The 16,778-nt window shown below is 54.7% G+C and overlaps 3 protein-coding genes across 9 annotated transcripts in view; 1 reads left to right on the top strand and 2 right to left on the bottom strand.

Moving 5' to 3' along the window:
• Window positions 1-3,135: 3,135 nt before the first annotated feature.
• Window positions 3,136-4,658, bottom strand: LOC129496653 (translation initiation factor IF-2-like). The gene is made up of 3 exons (XM_055304816.1): window positions 4,605-4,658; window positions 4,283-4,550; window positions 3,136-4,183 (listed from the first exon to the last, which is right to left on the bottom strand). Exons 1-3 carry the CDS (start codon window positions 4,656-4,658, stop codon window positions 3,792-3,794), a joined length of 714 nt encoding a protein of 237 aa, XP_055160791.1. The 3' UTR covers window positions 3,136-3,791.
• A 371-nt stretch (window positions 4,659-5,029) lies between these two features.
• ESRP2 (epithelial splicing regulatory protein 2) lies at window positions 5,030-15,285 on the top strand. Of its 6 annotated transcripts, none has more exons than XM_055307221.1 (16): window positions 5,031-5,399; window positions 5,486-5,614; window positions 7,063-7,176; window positions 7,285-7,399; window positions 7,737-7,835; window positions 8,058-8,112; window positions 8,187-8,297; window positions 8,373-8,505; window positions 8,591-8,633; window positions 8,796-9,097; window positions 9,211-9,423; window positions 9,540-9,738; window positions 9,884-10,070; window positions 10,356-10,521; window positions 10,598-10,703; window positions 14,417-15,285. In XM_055307221.1, exons 1-15 carry the CDS (start codon window positions 5,202-5,204, stop codon window positions 10,685-10,687), a joined length of 2,154 nt encoding a protein of 717 aa, XP_055163196.1. In that variant the 5' UTR covers window positions 5,031-5,201; the 3' UTR covers window positions 10,688-10,703; window positions 14,417-15,285. The 6 variants fall into 6 exon arrangements, with proteins under 6 accessions (XP_055163198.1, XP_055163196.1, XP_055163194.1 ...); XM_055307219.1 differs by having other exon boundaries at window positions 14,380-15,285; XM_055307218.1 differs by having other exon boundaries at window positions 12,900-15,285.
• NFATC3 (nuclear factor of activated T cells 3) overlaps window positions 12,823-16,778 on the bottom strand; it is a 139,224-nt gene continuing 135,268 nt past the window's right edge. Inside the window, exon 10 of one of the 2 annotated variants that reach the window (XM_055307214.1) lies at window positions 12,823-14,653. In XM_055307214.1, the coding sequence (XP_055163189.1) occupies window positions 14,532-14,653 (122 nt within the window). In that variant the 3' untranslated portion in view covers window positions 12,823-14,531. The remainder of the gene's footprint in view (window positions 14,654-16,778) is intronic. The other variant, XM_055307215.1, reaches the window with a different exon arrangement.

Genomic DNA, 16,778 nt, shown 5'->3' with positions numbered 1-16,778 from the left:
AGGAACCATAGTGATTTCAGGGAGAGGATGTCAAGACCTAGCAGCAATGATATGTGCTGACACTGTGGAGAGGGGAGGAATCAGAAGGCAAAGATGCCCCCTTCTCACAATGACCTTGCCATCCACATGATTCCCCCACACACACCCCCACCCCCTACTGACTGCTGGCCTGGTCTCATCCTGGACTCTAGATACTATCCTGATTCTCAGACCTACAACCAAGTGGTCACCAAGTCTTGCCAGCTCTACCTTCCCAAAGCCAAATTACTTTCATCCCCATAGTAGCCTCTTTGCTAATGTCTCAATTTATTTCCTTATTCCTATGGGTTGCTCTCCATGTGTCAGGCTGACCCATTAGACATTAAACTGGGCACATCACTGTCCACCTACCCCCACTCACAACCCTTCTATTGCATGCATCATATACATCTCACTCATAGTGAATGAAGACCCTGCAGGGGACTCTGGCCTTTTCCCACAACTTTCACTTCTCCTCTTCCTCAGCTCACAGGTCTCCAGCTTCTGCAGCTTCCTCACTGCCTAAAACAGGACAACCTCATTCTCACTCTGGACTTCAGCACTTGTTGCACTGGAATCATTTTGCAGCCCCCATTTTTGGGGACTCAGCTGAGCTCTGCCTTTAGGCCTCAGCCCAGACATGACCATTGACTCTGAAGCAGCCCCTACCTGGCTCCCATTAGAATATAATCAATGGAAGAGCAAGCCCTTCACCTGCATGTTACTGTTGCAACTGCCTTCTTGGTTACTGGCTCCCATCAGCACAGTCCTAGGCACACAGCAGGTGCTTAACATATATTGAGTGATTGAGTCATATACCCCATTCTCCAACACTTCCCATTTCTAGGACATGGTCCTGATGCCTGTCAGGCCTGGAGGAGATAAAGGACTGAGAGGTTCACAGGGCTGGTTGTGAATTCTGGAAAACACTGGGCAAAGAGGGATAATATTCATGTGGAGGAGAATATGCTGGGCAAAGACCAGATGTAGGAATAAGTCCAGAGACCAGGGAGCCAGGCCAGTTGTGCTACCTTCCTCAGGTGAGAATCCAGCCAACAGCCTTTGCCCTTTCTCTGGGCCCTTTGCATTCATTCCCTCTTGCTCACACAAGTTCCAAGCTACCCTGTCTGGACCAGGTGGGTGCCTGGGTTTAGGGCAACCTAATCAAGACCATGGCTTCTGAGCTGGTTTGGTAGCCAGAGCTGAACCCATTTGGAGGCCAAATGATTCTCCCTAAAGCTCACAGCTCATCAGGCTCCTATTCCTCTGCTGTTGGAGCCTCCCTGGGGTCACGAGAGGCCAAACACTGACCAAATCATGACAGAAAAAGGGCCCAGAACAGGCTTAGGCATCAACAAATGTTACGTGGTGGAAGAATTATTAGAGATGGGTCTTGAAGAATAAATAGGAATTTGCCAGGAAAACAAAAGGATGAGTAGGTGGGTGGGTGCTCCAGGTAGGGTACGTGCTAAGTACGTGCAGCAGCCTGCAGACCTGGTCACAGTAAGTGTGTCTGGGACACACTGTGGGTGGGAGTGGAAGAGAGGTTGAGGGTCTTGAAAACCAAGCTTAAGAACTGGGCCTAGGTTCAGGAAGCCGGGATGCTCAAACCAGAGGAAGGCGTGTCAAGGGCTTTCCCTTTTCACTTCTGTCCCGGAGCTTGGCCCCGGGTTGCACTCTTTGCACTCTCCCCTGCAAGTTTCCTCCCCAGCCCCCATCACCTGGTTCTGGCGACAGGGTCGGTGCGCCCTCTGGTGGGTGCTCAGTGGAAATTCGGCAACGGCGCGTAGCTGGGAACCTGGGGGGGGGGGGAGCAGAGCGCTGTCTACCCCGAGGCCCAGGAGTTCAGCAAGGGGAGCAGCAGATCACTTGCGGGCCACCCACCGGGCCACCGGGCCGCAGAGGGCGTGGATGGGCCAGAGCCGGCGAGTGTAGATCGCCGCAGTGGATCCCACAAGGCACCCAAAGTAGAATCCTCTCCCGCAGTGGGATATGTTCTGGCCTGGGAGGGAGACAGGAGGGGGCTTTCACACCACTCATCACACCGGGTAGGTCAAGACACACACTCCCGGCCCCACGTGAGGATCCCCACCCTGTGTCTGCCCCAACCTTCATGTACGCGGCTGGAGGGCCAGTTGCCTTCGTGGAAATGCCTCGAAGGGCTGAGGTAAGGATGGGATTCTGTGAGTGTGTGGCCTGGCTCACATAACCAAGTTCCTTTCCCTCAAGTACCTGGATTACATTTTGGGGGACGCTACCGGCTGGACCTTTGGAATCTTGCTCACCCCTTTCATGTATGTTATTATTTCCAATTCATTTATTGACAGTTTGTGAACCCTAGTAGCTGGGTTGGGATGAGGGCTGTTTCCCAATGAAATACAGAAATCTCAAACTCCATTAAGGATCCCTGCTACAGAGGAAGGTGCCTTGCGAGAAAATCTGGAAGAGCAGGGATTAACTGGGGCAGGGGACAGGTGGAGGGAAGCTCAGTAGAGGAAAGATCCTTAGCCCCAGGGAAGGTTACTAGTGCTGAAATATCCGAAGGCTGACAACGCAAAGCAAAGCAAGGCGCTTAGACAACTACTTGTTCATGAAGTCTGGATCAAGCACTACATGGCAGGCACCATGAAGGGCACTGGGGATGAGCCTGTCCTCCAGGAACTGAGTTCCCGGTGTGAGTGGTGAACGGAGACAATGATTTGCTGTGGTAGAAGTTACTTTAGTTTTTGGGGAAAAGGAATGAGGATTGTTTGGCATTCATGGTGTGATCCGGGAGGATTCATCTAAAGATGAGTAAAGGAGGTCAGCAAAGCAGGGGCTCTAACCTTATTATTATTTTTTTTCTAACCTTATTTTTAAAAATTTATTCTTTCAAGAAGAGTCCAAGTATGGGAAACTGGGATCCCTGGGCGGCGCAGTGGTTTAGCGCCTGCCTTTGGCCCAGAGCGTGATCCTGGAGACCCAGGATCGAGTCCTGCGTCGGGCTCCCCGCATGGAGCCTGCTTCTCCCTCTGCCTGTGTCCCTGCCTCTCTCTGCGTGTCTCTCATGAATAAATAAATAAAATCTTTTTTTTTAATTTTTTTTTATTTATTTATGATAGTCACACAGAGAGAGAGAGAGAGAGAGAGAGGCAGAGACACAGACAGAGGGAGAAGCAGGCTCCATGCACCGGGAGCCCGACGTGGGATTCGATCCCGGGTCTCCAGGATCGCGCCCCGGGCCAAAGGCAGGCGCCAAACCGCTGCGCCACCCAGGGATCCCTAAAATCTTTTTTTTTTTTTTTTTTTTTTAAGTATCGGGAATTGTGATGCGGGCTGGGGGCAGGCAGACAGGCGCGCAGGAGGTTCAAGGGAGTTGCCCACGCTGCCAGGACGGCCAGAGGTGCCACACCGGAGAGGTCGCCTCAAGAAGGTGGCTTCCCTGAGGCCCTGGCCTCGAGACCCACGCTGAAGGAAGCCTAGGGAAGGGCCTGGCGTGAAGCCCTAACGGTTTAATGGACGGGGGCTCCGGGAAGGCTGAGGTCGAGATCGAGCGCTCCGCCGGCAAGGCGGTGCCGCCAGGACTGTCCCCTGGAAGCTGGAGCCCCGACGGGAGCCCGACAGGGAGCGATGCAGGCCGAGGGGCTCGGGAGAGCCGCCGGGGCCAAGGCGCTTGCGGCCGAGGACCCAAGGCCGACTCCGCCAGGCGCACGCGCGCTCCCGGCCGCCAGGGGGCAGCCTCGCTCCCCGGCGGGCCCCGCCCCCCGAACAAATATTTGACATTCCAGGCTTATCTAGAGCGGGGCTGGACCCGAGGAGCGACGTTCCGGCTCCCGCCCGCCCGATTGGCCTAGCGCTCCGGCGGGTGGGGACCAGCGGGCGGGCGCCGGGGTGGGCGGCCCCGAGAGGGGCGGAGGAGGCGCCGGGGCCCCGCGCCGCTGGGAGGTCTGCTCCTCGCTCCCGGCGGACCGCAGCGAGCCGCTTCCGTCCTGGGCACCTCGGTCTCTATCCGTTGAGTAGGGACGCGCTGAAGTGTGAGCTCCCTGGGCAAGGCCTCGGAAGCGCCCCCTCCACCCCAGGGCGCCCATCTCCTCCGAAAGCGCGAGGTGCGGCTCCCGCCTCGGCGTCCGCGCGGGCCTGGCAGCCCCACGTCCCTTCTCCCGCCAGATCCTTCCGTTTCTCAATCCTATAAATGCGGGAACTTAGAGAAGTCCGGGGCGGCCTGGAGACGCGCCGGAAGGGAGGCTCCCCAAGCACCACGGGGCAAGAGGGTGTCGGGACGGACCTGATCGGGTCGCCGGCCTCGGAGGGAGCAGCGACGGGGACCCGCGGCCCGTGCGCGCACGCCACAGCCTCGTCGCTGGCCCCCACCCCCGGGCGCTCGGTCTCCGGGCAGCAGGCCCGTCGTCGGGCGGGGAGGGCGACGGAAACGGGCAGCCGTCTCCACCTGGGGCAGAGGTGAGCCCCCGGGCCCGGCCGTCCGGCGCCGCCCCGCCTCGAGTGGCTCCCGGGGCTGGAGCACGGCGCTCCCACCTGCGCACCCCAGAGCCGGGCTAAGGCCGTCCCCTCGGTCCCCCGATCCCAAGGCTGTAAGAGCCTCTGCTCACCCTCGGCCCGTGGGGGACAGCGGGTAATTCGCCGCCCTCTTTGGTGACTTTCATCAGCCCCCACACCGGCCGTCAGGGCCCCCGCTGCCCCTGGAATGGCTCCTGGTGATTTTCACAAATGCCATGTGACCCCTACGCCCTGCAGAAGGCCCCTGGGCGCAGGCCTCGCGGTGGGGAGGGGCAGAGGGGCACCGGATCGCCCCAGGAGGCAGGCACGGCCCACGGCCCGAGGGGGAGTCTGGGCCGCGAGCGCGCACCCGGGCCGGCGAGGGAGCGCGCGCGCTCCGGGCTGGGCGCTGGGCGCTGGGCGCCGGCCGCCTTCGCCGCGCTCCCGGGGCCGCCTGGGTCACGTGGCCGGCGGGGCCGCCAGGTAACTCGCCGGGAGAGGGCGGGGGCCAGCAGCCGCCCCGCCCCGCCCCGCCCCACGGGGCGCCGCGGGCGGGTCTCAGCGGCGCCCACTGCGCCGGCCGGGCCGCAGGTGCCGCCCCCGACACACCGGGTCCCGCCCAAGCTGATTGGTGTCTGCCGTCGGCCGGTGCGTGCGTGCGCCTCGTCGGTCCGCGCGTGTCTGGCCGAGCGCCCCCTTCCTCTGCGGCCATGACTCCGCCGCCTCCCCAGCCACCGCCCCCCGGCCCGGACCCCGCCTCGGACTCGGTCGCCGACCCCCGCCCCGCGCCTGGACCCCTGGTCGTGCTGTTCGGGGCCACGGCCGGTGCGCTGGGGCCGGACCTGGGCTCCGACGAGACCGACTTAATCCTCCTGGTCTGGCAAGTGGTGGAGCCGCAGAGCCGGCAGGTACGGCGAGGAGGGGCGGTGGGGCTCCCGCGGGCTGCAGGGTCCGAGGGGAGCAGTGGCTGATCGGCTCCCCCCGCCGCTCGTAGGTGGGGACGTTGCACAAGTCACTGGTTCGCGCCGAGGCGGCGGCGCTGAGTCCGCAGTGCCGCGAGGCGAGCGGCCTGAGCGCCGACAGCTTGGCGCGGGCCGAGCCGCTGGACAAGGTGTTGCAGCAGGTGAGCGTCGGGGCCCGGCCGAGCGGGGACATTGCCCGGCGGGACCGGGACCGGCGGCGGGGGGCGAGGCCTGGTGTGCTGCGACCAATCGGCCTGGGTGGTAGGACGGGTTCCTGCCGTTTAAAAGTTTCAGAGGTTCCCGCGTGTGCCGGCCCTTCCTGGGGGCGCCCTGCTTCTCAGCCTTTCCGGGGATCCACTGCTACTTACGCGGTGGGACGGAAGCCGCGAGACCCCTCCCAGGGCCGGCGGGGCTGGGAGGCCGAGACGCCTTTGGGAACCCGCCTGGCCGGGTCTCCCAGCCCAGCAGTCGGAAGCTAAAAGGGCCGGAGGGGCCCAGCCTTGGCCATAGGTCACGGTCCCCGCCGCCTGCGACCTCGGCCCACCCACCGGCCTGGGAGACGCGGGAGCGGGGGCGTAGGGCGGGGTCTGCCTGGGAGGCAGACGCCGCCAGGTGTAAGCGGCTGGTCTAGGCCTGCCCCGGCCGGCTGGCCAGGCGTGGGCGCTGTCCGGACCCCGCCTGGAGGCTACCTGCCTCCCGAGCGCAGAGGCCCGGTGCCTCCCAGGCCTGGCTCCAGCGGGAGGCGGTTCCCACTGCTGTTTTCTTTCTCTGATCTTCACTAACTGCACTCACCCTGTGCCTGGTCTCGAGTGTAGGGGCTTTAAGTGCTTTACGTGCACAAATTCTTTCCTTTTCCAACAACGCCGCTGGTTCTCCGCTGGTGAGGTGCTGAACCTGATCCTGTTCCAGGGGCTCCCAGGCTACACCGTACCTCGAGAGTGTGCCGAAGGAGAACTGCGTTGGCTTGCCCTGGGCCTGCGCTTAGTGCTTCTCCCTCTCCTCTGGCTGGGAAGGCCGGGTGGGGGGCGGGGGCTGGGCAGCTTGGGGAGTGCCACCCCCTCTGTGAGCAAACAACTCAGTGCCAGCCGGTCGATAGGGTGTGGGTCAAAGCTCGCACTGCCCCTGGCGTCCAGGTGTGGAGCTCTGTCCTTGGATTTTCTCTGCCCGTGGGTTGGTCAGACCTAGAGGCGGGGCTGCCATTGACCATGAGCCAGCTGGGCCTCAGGCAGGATTGGGCCTCCCCCACCTGTCTGAGGGTGGTGCCTGGTCGGGGACAGGTTTAACCTGCTTTGCCCCGCCCCTTCCCACCTGCTTGTCCCACTCCACCAGGTGTTTGCTCTGGCCCCACTCCAGACTCTTGGGAGTGTGTGTGATGGGGGCTTGGGTGATAATGTGACTGCCCCCATTTGGCCTGGAGAAGCTGACAGTGGACTGGGGGAGAAAAGGGACACAGGACCAGGCCCAAGGACTGTGGCCAACTCCTCCCCAGGCAGGGCAGGGCTGAACATCTAGCTGAACCAGCTTGGTAGCCTGTGTCCTCCCTCCTCCTTCCTCTTGCCCGCCCAGCTGTGAGTCTGTGTCTGTCTCTCTCCCCACTCTCTGTCCCCAGTTCTCACAGCTGGTGAGCGGGGATGTGGCTCTGCTGGGCGGGGGCCCCTACATGCTATGCACTGATGGGCAGCAGCTGCTGCGACAGGTCCTGCACCCTGAGGCCTCCAGGAAGGTATGCCACCGAGGGCACAACGGGGTAGGGTGCCCAGGACCCCCTGTCATGGGGGTGGGCAGGGCAGCTCAGTTCCCCCTATTCATGCCCACTCCCATGTGCCCCCAGAACCTGGTGCTCCCCGACACCTTCTTCTCCTTCTACGACCTCCGCAGAGAGTTCCACGTGCAGCACCCAAGCGCCCGCCCTGCCAGGGAGCTCACCGTGGCCACCATGGCACAGGGTATCTGTGACCTGGCGGGGTTAGGGTGGAGGGGAGGCTGCAGGCTGTTTTTGAGTATGTGCGTCCTGGGGGGGGGTTATATAAACACACGTGGGTTTACACTATCTGCCAAGTCCTGAGGACACACGCTTCTGTGTCTGCACTGGGGTGTGTTTGGAATACGGACGTGTGTCCGCATAGGTCTGGGCTGGAGACTTGTAAGGACATACAGGAGCTGGATCAGAACCAACGTGTTTGCTGGGATTCTGCATGTGTCCCCCAAAGGGACTTGGGCCTGGGTAGGACCAAGATTGGTGCTCATGCTGGGATTTCCTCACGGTTCTTTCTCTGCTCATAGACTTGGGGCTAGAGACAGATGCCACAGAGGATGACTTTGGGGTCTGGGAAGTGAAGACAATGGTAGCGGTCATCCTCCACCTGCTCGAAGGGCCCAGTGGTAAGGTTCGCCTCAGCACCAGTCACCTGCTCTAGGACTAGGCGAGCATCTGCCTCTTACTCCCTCAAAGTCCCCATCCCCACTTGTTACCTTCTGTGAGAGACCATAGGTAAGAGCTCCTTTGTCACTGCCTTATCCCCCTCAACTGTCCTCTCTTTGCAGAGCTTGGTGGGGAGACCCCCTCCACCAGACCCTGCTGACCCCCATGCCATATCCTCTCAGGTCAATTGTTTTCGAAGGCAGAGGTGGTAAAGCAGAAGTATGAGACAGGTCCTTGGTGAGTGTGGGGGCCGGGGTGGGCGGTGACGTGTGTGGGGGACGCAGCTCTGACTCTGTGCCCCACCCCCACAGCAGCAAGGCCGACGTGGTGGACAGTGAGACCGTGGTGCGGGCCCGCGGGTTGCCCTGGCAGTCATCAGACCAGGATGTGGCTCGATTCTTCAAAGGGCTCAACATTGCCAGGTAGGTACGGCAGGATGGGTGGGCTCCGGCGGGCAGGCCTGCCCGGGAGGCACTAACGCAGCCCTGGCTCGGCAGGGGCGGCGTCGCACTCTGCCTCAATGCCCAGGGCCGCAGAAACGGCGAGGCCCTCATCCGCTTTGTGGACAGCGAGCAGCGGGACCTAGCGCTGCAGAGACACAAGCACCACATGGGTGTCCGCTATATTGAGGTGGGCTTTGGGCCGGGGGAGCAGCAGGGCAGAGCCGAGGCCGGCCAGGCTGGAGACACACGGGCTGTCCCTGCTGTCCCCACAGGTATATAAAGCAACAGGAGAGGAGTTTGTCAAGATCGCGGGGGGTGAGTGTGCTCCCAGCAGCAGCGGTGGCTCCCCTGGTTCTCCGTCCATGTCCCACTGGCCCACCGCCCCCTGCCTTTCTGCTCCCCTATGTGCCGGGTGTAGGTGGGTGTTTGGAAGGGCACGGATGAGGTCAGTGGGTGACTCCCATGCCTCTCACCAAGGCACATCACTAGAGGTGGCTCGTTTCCTGTCACGGGAAGACCAAGTGATACTGCGGCTACGGGGACTGCCCTTCTCAGCCGGGCCAGCGGACGTGCTGGGCTTTCTGGGGCCAGAGTGCCCGGTGACTGGGGGTGCTGATGGGCTGCTCTTTGTGCGCCACCCTGACGGCCGGCCCACTGGTGATGCCTTTGCCCTCTTTGCCTGTGAGGAGCTGGCACAGGCTGCCCTGCGCAGGCACAAGGGCATACTGGGTAAGCGATACATTGAACTCTTCCGGAGCACTGCAGCTGAGGTGCAGCAGGTGAGCACCCAGGGCTCCCCCTACCCACCGTGTGCTTCTCCAGGGTACCCCTTCCATGCCTTGGACCCCTGCCCTATGTGGCGTGACCGGCCTGTCGCTGCCTTCTTTACCAGGTCCTGAACCGCTACGCATCCAGCCCACTCCTTCCCGCACTCACGGCTCCACTGCTCCCCATCCCCTTCCCACTGGCAGCTGGGACTGGGAGAGACTGTGTACGCCTTCGGGGCCTGCCCTACACCGCCACCATCGAAGACATCCTGAGCTTTCTGGGGGAGGCAGCGGCCGACATCCGGCCCCACGGTGTGCACATGGTGCTCAACCAGCAGGTGAGGCTGGTGCCAGTGGGGAGACCTCCATAGTGAGAGAGGGGTTTGTGGTTGCGGGTCAGGTGCTCTAGCAAGTGACAGATCACAGACCCTTTACAAGACCACCATGTGCGCAGGGCCGGCCATCTGGCGATGCTTTCATCCAGATGACGTCAGCAGAGCGGGCCCTAGCTGCTGCTCAGCGTTGCCATAAGAAAGTGATGAAGGAACGCTATGTGGAAGTGGTCCCCTGCTCCACAGAGGAGATGAGTCGCGTGCTAATGGGGGGCACCTTGGGCCGCAGTGGCATGTCCCCTCCACCCTGCAAGCTGCCCTGTGAGTGTCCCAGGGGCTGGGGAAGGAGGTGTGTGGAGGCCGAGCTGTTACAACTTTCACTTTCTACAGGGAGACACTTTATTGGCTGCCTCACCCAGGGCAGTGCTGGGCTCCCTGCAGATGCGCTCTCTACTTCTGCCTCCAGGCCTCTCACCACCCACCTACGCCACCTTCCAGGCCACCCCAACACTCATTCCCGCTGAGACGGCAGCTCTGTATCCCTCTTCAGCACTGCTCCCGGCTGCCAGGGTGCCTGCTGCCCCCACCCCTGTTGCCTACTACCCAGGGCCAGCCACTCAACTCTACATGAACTATACTGCTTACTACCCCAGGTACCAGCTGCTTAAGAAAACTCCACAGTCTTGCCCCAGTTCTGGTTTGGGGGAGGTTCATGATCCCCTTTCTGGGCCAGACAGTCTAAGGTCTGTTAGAGCTGAGACTTATTCTCAGGTGGTCAAGGTATGGCCTGGTGGATACCATCTATAGATTGGAATGGAGAGGACTCTAGAGACTGAGGTTTTAGGGAGGAGGAGTTGAACTAAGCACAAGGCAGAGACCAGGGTAGGAGAGAGGCAGGTGGGACTGCACTCCTAAAATCCCTGCCTCTCCCATCCTAGCCCCCCAGTGTCCCCCACCACGGTGGGCTACCTCACCACACCTCCTGCTGCCCTGGCCTCTGCTTCCACCTCAGTGTTGTCCCAGCCAGGAGCCCTGGTCCGTATGCAGGGTGTCCCATATACAGCCGGTATGAAGGATCTGCTCAGTGTCTTCCAAGCCTATCAGGTGAGGTGTGGCTGGAGGGCATGGGAACGTGGCTGAGCCAGGGGCTCCCTCCCCTAAACCTCTTTCCCTCCTGCAGTTAGCCCCTGATGACTACACCAGTTTGGTGCCTGTTGGTGACCCGCCTCGCACTGTGCTACAGGCCCCCAAAGAGTGGGTGTGTTTGTAGGTGAGGGAGCCAGGAGGTAAGAGCTGGCTGATGTCTAACATGTCTCTCTTGCGTCCAGAGAATCAGTATCCTCAATCAGGTGGCTTCTGGCTTGTCAAAGGTCTCAGAAAGCACCTAGAGGAGCTCAAGCCCCAGGTCCATCTCCCACTTGTTGCTGTCTGTTCACCCCAAAGATGATGGCTGGACCCCTGCATGCAGGGCTGGGGGTGGAATGGTGTTACCCTACTCCCAATGGCCTGATCTAGGCCTCCTGAGTAGCAGCAAGAGAGCCTTTGGTTGGTTTTGGCTGTGGGGCTGATGTCCACAGCAGGCTTGGTTTTCTTTTTAAAATGTAAGCCCTGGTGCCTTCAGTGTATGACTCCTGGGAGCTTCTGAGTAAAGATCCCAATGTTCTACCTTCCCCTGTCCCTTCTGGTAGGGGGCAGGGAGACAGAGAATGCTGGCCCCGGCCCCCAGGATACTTGGACCTTAGTGGCCACATTGTGCCACGGGTCTGAGGATGCTAACTCTCCGCTTGGCACAAGGAATATCAGGTGGCAAAATCACAGTTGGTTTTGATGGACTGTACTGCAGTATCCCCAGAGGACACTAGAGGGCAGGAAGCCCTCACATAAAAACTCAGACTTGAATTTTAAAGGGGACTTTCTGCCTACTTTTCATGCACACCTTGGGCGGGCCAGTTGTCTTGAACTCAGCAGACTTCGTGGAATGCCCTTTGCACCCATTAAGAGGGTACATAATTGAAGCTTTGGAAAGAATTTGGAATTCTGCTTACTTCGTAAAATAAAGGTTCCTAACCAGGTGGACTTTTTAAAAGCCAAAGTGCCCTTAGCTTTGGATCCCAGAGTGTGGGGCTCCACGCTTGCCCCAGGCAGAGGAAAACTCAGGCAGATTTCAAGGACACTCACTGTTAACCTGTCATCATTTATTATTTCAGCACTGTAACTGAGGAACTTGAATTGCTGGCTCTTCCCTTTGTTATTTGTGTAAGGAGCACTATACTCCTAGAAAAGGTTTTAAAATACAAAATGTCTAAGAAAACACAATTCCAAGTGCTGTAAACATAACTCAGAACCAATTCCTTAACTGAACATCACCCATTTTAAAAAACATAAGGTTTCAACTTGAGCCCATCTGAGTGTTAAAGATAACCATCTACTGAATATTAAAAACAGGGCTTCAAGGCCAGAGGGCCCCTGGTTGGCACAGTAGGTTGAGCATCCTACACTTGGTTTCAGCTCAGGTGGTGATCTTGTGGGGCTCCCTTTGCCCCTCCCCCTGTAAAATAAGTAAGTCTTCAAACAAGTAAGAACCACCACCCCAGGGCTGCACTGCCAGATCCAGCAGAGCTTTATAATGGTTAGCCTCAGGCAGGGGTGGGTTGCACAGGCAGCAGCACCAAACATAAACCTGAAGACAAGACATCTGGTCCCTTTCAAGCTGTTTTCAGCCATGTTTCTCTCAGAATCTCTAGTAAGCAAAAGGCTGCTTATCTCATTCCTCAACCCAGAATCAGCACAGGTTGGCTGGGGTAGGGGTAGGGGCCAGGGCATGCTGAGTTGCTCAATGTTGCTACTAGAAGTCAGTTTACACAGTCCAATGGATATGTGCTTTAACACCACTCCTGTTGCACAAAGTTTAAAGTCTTTACCTACAAAGCCAAAAAATATTGATTCTTAAACCAAAGATTTTACAAAATGATACAAGACTGCCCATATAGTATACAAAGCTCTATTTTAAAATTTAACTTTTATTTTAAATAGGAAAGCATTTCTAGTGCTACAGGCATCAAGGTATTTAAAAGGCATCGAAATTTGGTGCATAGCAACTCTGGATCATAGAGGCTTTTATTCCTGAAGGCAGCAGAGCAACCCCCAAAGGGTCTTCCAAAAACCCCATGTGAGGCAGCTACCCCAGGGGCAAGAGGGTAGAGGCAAGTCCGGCCAGCTGTCTGGAGCTTCCTGTCAGGGGCCGCCTCTCACAACCCCTCCAAAGGAAGCTGTAGGCTGCCAACTACAGGCCCTGAAGCAAATCTCACTATCCACACTCTGACACAAAACTTAAAGAAAATATGAAAACACCCAGCTCCAAGAGGGACTAGAGTGATTTGCTGAAGGATATACATTTTTCTCTAACTAGTTTTAGGGGGAAAATTAAATCATCATGGTTTGAAGGGGGCATAAAAATAAAAAGACCATACTTCATCCTGTAGGAGGTGAACAGTTCCTACCTGGCTGACTAGAGGTGGTGGCCAGTGACCCGGCTCCCTCTGCCCAGGCCTCAGCTGACCTCAATAGAGTCCTGGCATCTAGGACTCATTATCCCCTGGAGTAACAACATCAAGCCTTTGACCAGCTCAGCACACTGTCGCACATATAGGCACTCAAAAGAATTTCCTTCTTGAATAAATGAAATTACATGATTTTGTGTGCAAACATTCTACAAACTTCAGGTGCTTTGAAATGGCCCCAGCCTTGGAATAGATACTAATCCCATTAATGGGATGGGTAAGGGCAGAGTTTGGAAAAAGCACCCAACTCGGGCACCTCCTTTGGTAGACAGCAGGCTGGAGTTTCTTACTGGCCCCTGCGTTGGGCACCAGCCTCACCAGCAGCAGCACCAGGGCATCTTTGGTGTGGAGGGTTAGGTCTATGATGCTACCTCATGTTTGGGTTTGCCTCAAAGCCTTTTGGGGAAAAGGCTGGTTTTTAGGCCATGCAGAGGGACAAGGTAGGCCAGAATCATTTTAGGTTGTAAACAGAATGAGGGATAAGCCTTCCATGCCACTGTGAATCTTAAAAGCTTCCCATCTGGAGTCCTGTTTTATCTCTGCTCCTTTTTTTTTTTTTTTTTTTTTCTGCTCCTCTTTTGAAGCATAGCTTATTTGCGTTTAGCTTCTGACACAGCCTGGCCTCTAGAGATGAGCTAGAACCAGCAAATTTGCCTAAACCGTCATAAGGCTATGGCTTCAAAGGATATAGAGCAGCCAAATGCAGATAAACTATCATTCGGAAAAGGTCTGGGACCAGAGGACACAAGAAAAGCACTCCACAGCGTACTTGTTTGCAGGATGGCAGGGTATTAAAGCTACCAAGCTAAAAAACCCACCTTTCAAAGTTACCTTACATGTCGCTATCTTATCCAAGGCCCTGAGGGAAAAAAGCAATTTCAACATGGAGTCATTATGGAGAGACTGCAGGAAGATTACCTAAAAAGTTATAAAAAGGCTATGCTCTGGAATGTCGTTTTATATTCCAACACTTCAATGATTGGAATGGTCTCCTCACGTTAACAGTTTACTTTTATAAGAGGTATGAGCTACATTTGGCTTTATTTCCTATAAATCTATGAAAGGCTTTAGGGCATGCTGAGTTTCTGAGGCATAGGTGTGGGCTTGGGAGAATTTTTTTTTTCATGTTTACCTCTGGAAGGTTTTATCAAAAGTTACTACTTTAAAAATATCATCAAAGCTAAAGAGTCCTTCAAATGACCATAAAGGAGTACAAATCACCAATCACAGCTAAGCAACCAGGTCACTTGCAAAAGCAGCACCTCTGAAATGGAGAGCCTGCTGCATTCACACTCAAAGCACCCATCATATAAAAGTATCCTATTTAAATATAAAAAGCAAAGCTCATTTCCCCAAAGCTCAGTCTATGCTGCTCCTGTTCTTTTACAAAAATCTACCCAAGGCCTGAGGTGGAGGAATGCTGCTTTCCCCACATACAGTGATCCCAACTCCTGGCGCCAGTCCTGAAAGCCACAGAATTGGAAACCCAAGGTCCAAGGAGAGAAAAATGCTGAGAAGTCCATGGTGGTGGACACATGGCTGCAGTGAGCACTGTTAGAGCCCATCGGATCTTCCTCTATCCAGGGAATTGGGACCTGGGAGGGGAGCCTCCCTGCTTGCCCCTGTTCCTTGGGAAACAGAAATCTGGGACATGTCTCTCCCAATTATCTCGTTCACTGAAAAACAAGAAAAGGGAAAATGATTAGTGACCTCTGTGTGACTGACCATAGGATGCTCAAAGGCAAGTTCCATTTCAAACACATTTTTTCGCTTTCTGAAGTTTTCTATAAAGGTAAATGCAGTGTTTAAAGCCTACTCCTAAACTGAATGGAGACCTAAGTCTAGAAGCTATTCCAGCCCCTGCTTTTCCCTTTCAGTTCAGTTTGGGTTGGGAAGGGAGATGGCTCAGGGAACAGGAAACATTCTTACCCTCACTCTAAAAAGCTCATGCTAGGGATCCCTGGGTGGCACAGCGGTTTGGCGCCTGCCTTTGGCCCAGGGTGTGATCCTGGAGACCCGGGATCGAATCCCACGTCGGGCTCCCGGTGCATGGAGCCTGCTTCTCCCTCTGTCTATGTCTGCCTCTCAATCTCTCTCTCTCTCTCTGTGACTATCATAAATAAATAAAAATTAAAAATAAAAAGCTCATGCTCTAGAACTGAAGATAGCATACTTCTTAAATGTGTTTACATTAATCTAACTTTTCCTTAATTTGCATCCCTTTAGGAGGGTCTTCCCCTTCTGATTCCTGGAGAGTACTTTGTATGTAAAGTGAGTGAAAATAAATGCTTTGGTGAGAATAAAAGAATATTTGGGAATTGTTCTGTTACTTTATGCTAATACAAGTATCCTTTATTATGTTGGGGGCATTTATACTGTTTCTCATCCTTTCAGAAAAGATTCTTGCTTTTTTGTTGGTTTCTATGACAAGCCAAGCAGTAAACATATAATGCTCTGTGAAGTCCAATGCAAAAAACTTCAGTCTTAAGTAACCAGTATAGAAATTCTCCCAGTAAGAATCTTAAGTTCTCTCATCATGAGAATTCTTTGCTTTGAACTGAAAATTCTTTATCAACTAAAGATTATACTCCTAGGCATATTCTCAAAAGAATTGAAAAACACACGTAAACTTGTACTCGAATACAAGGTCACAGCAGCACTATTCATAACAGTCCCAAAGTGGAAACAACCCAGATGTCTACCAAGTGATGAATGGATAAACAAAATATAGGCTATCCATACAGTGGAACACTATTCAGCCACAAGAAGGAATGAAGTTCTAATACATGCTACAACATGGATGAACCTTGAAAAGATGATGCTAAGGGAAAAAAAAAACAGACACAAAAGATCATATACGGTTTGATTCCATTTGTATAAAACAGCACAAACAGGTTAACCACCCACCTCATTACCAGGAGTATGGTGGGAGTGACTGATAACAGGTATGGGTTTCTTTCTTTCTTTCTTTCTTTCTTTCTTTCTTTCTTTCTTTCTTTCTTTCTTTTTTTGGAGGGATCAAAGTTTTATAAAATTAGATAATGGTCATAGTTGCACAACTCTGTGAATATACTAAAACCACTGAATGATACATTTTCAAGGATGAATTTTACAGTAATGAATTATATCTCAATATAGCTGTTATAAATGAAAATAGGCCAAGACAAAACAACAACAACTTAGAAATGTGATGTGATCACAGAGCAAAGGAGACACTATCACTCACTTAAAAAAAATCTTCAAGTATTAAATTAACATCTCTTTAGGGTTTAGGTAATCAAAAAAAATTCTTCGAATTCATATACTGATGGCTAGAGGAAGGAACTAACATTCACAAATATTTATTGAGCATCTATGAGAGTTTACAACTGAAATTTTATAACATTTCATCTTCAAAACATGTTAAGGTAACTACTAACCCACTTTATACATCAGTTAACTGAGGCTTTGGCAGTTCACATCATTTGCTTAGTAAATGGTGGAATTAATTTCCAAACACCCATCATTTCTTGGAGGCCAAGAGTAGAGAAACAAAGAAATCTTTCAGACAAAATATGAAAGACCTGGACAAATGTGATGCTTGGGGAGGGAGAGGGAGTATGTTGAGAGTGAGGAAAGGGAGACAGGGAGAACGTATAAAGGGGACAGAAATAGAAAAGGCAGCCGTTGGCACCTGTTATTCCAAGCCCCATAACAAGCAAGGAACAGAGTTTTCAGTGTGGACACCATGTATAGTCTATGGGCTAGTCTTATGCCAAGATGGAGCACAAGTATGGCCCATGATCTGTGTGTGTGAACTCT

Source organism: Nyctereutes procyonoides, unplaced genomic scaffold (genome assembly GCF_905146905.1).
Source record: "Nyctereutes procyonoides isolate TBG_1078 unplaced genomic scaffold, NYPRO_anot_genome, whole genome shotgun sequence".
Lineage (NCBI taxonomy): Eukaryota > Metazoa > Chordata > Mammalia > Carnivora > Canidae > Nyctereutes > Nyctereutes procyonoides.
Note: the sequence above shows the minus strand (reverse complement) of the source record. Positions and strands in the feature narration are given on the sequence as shown.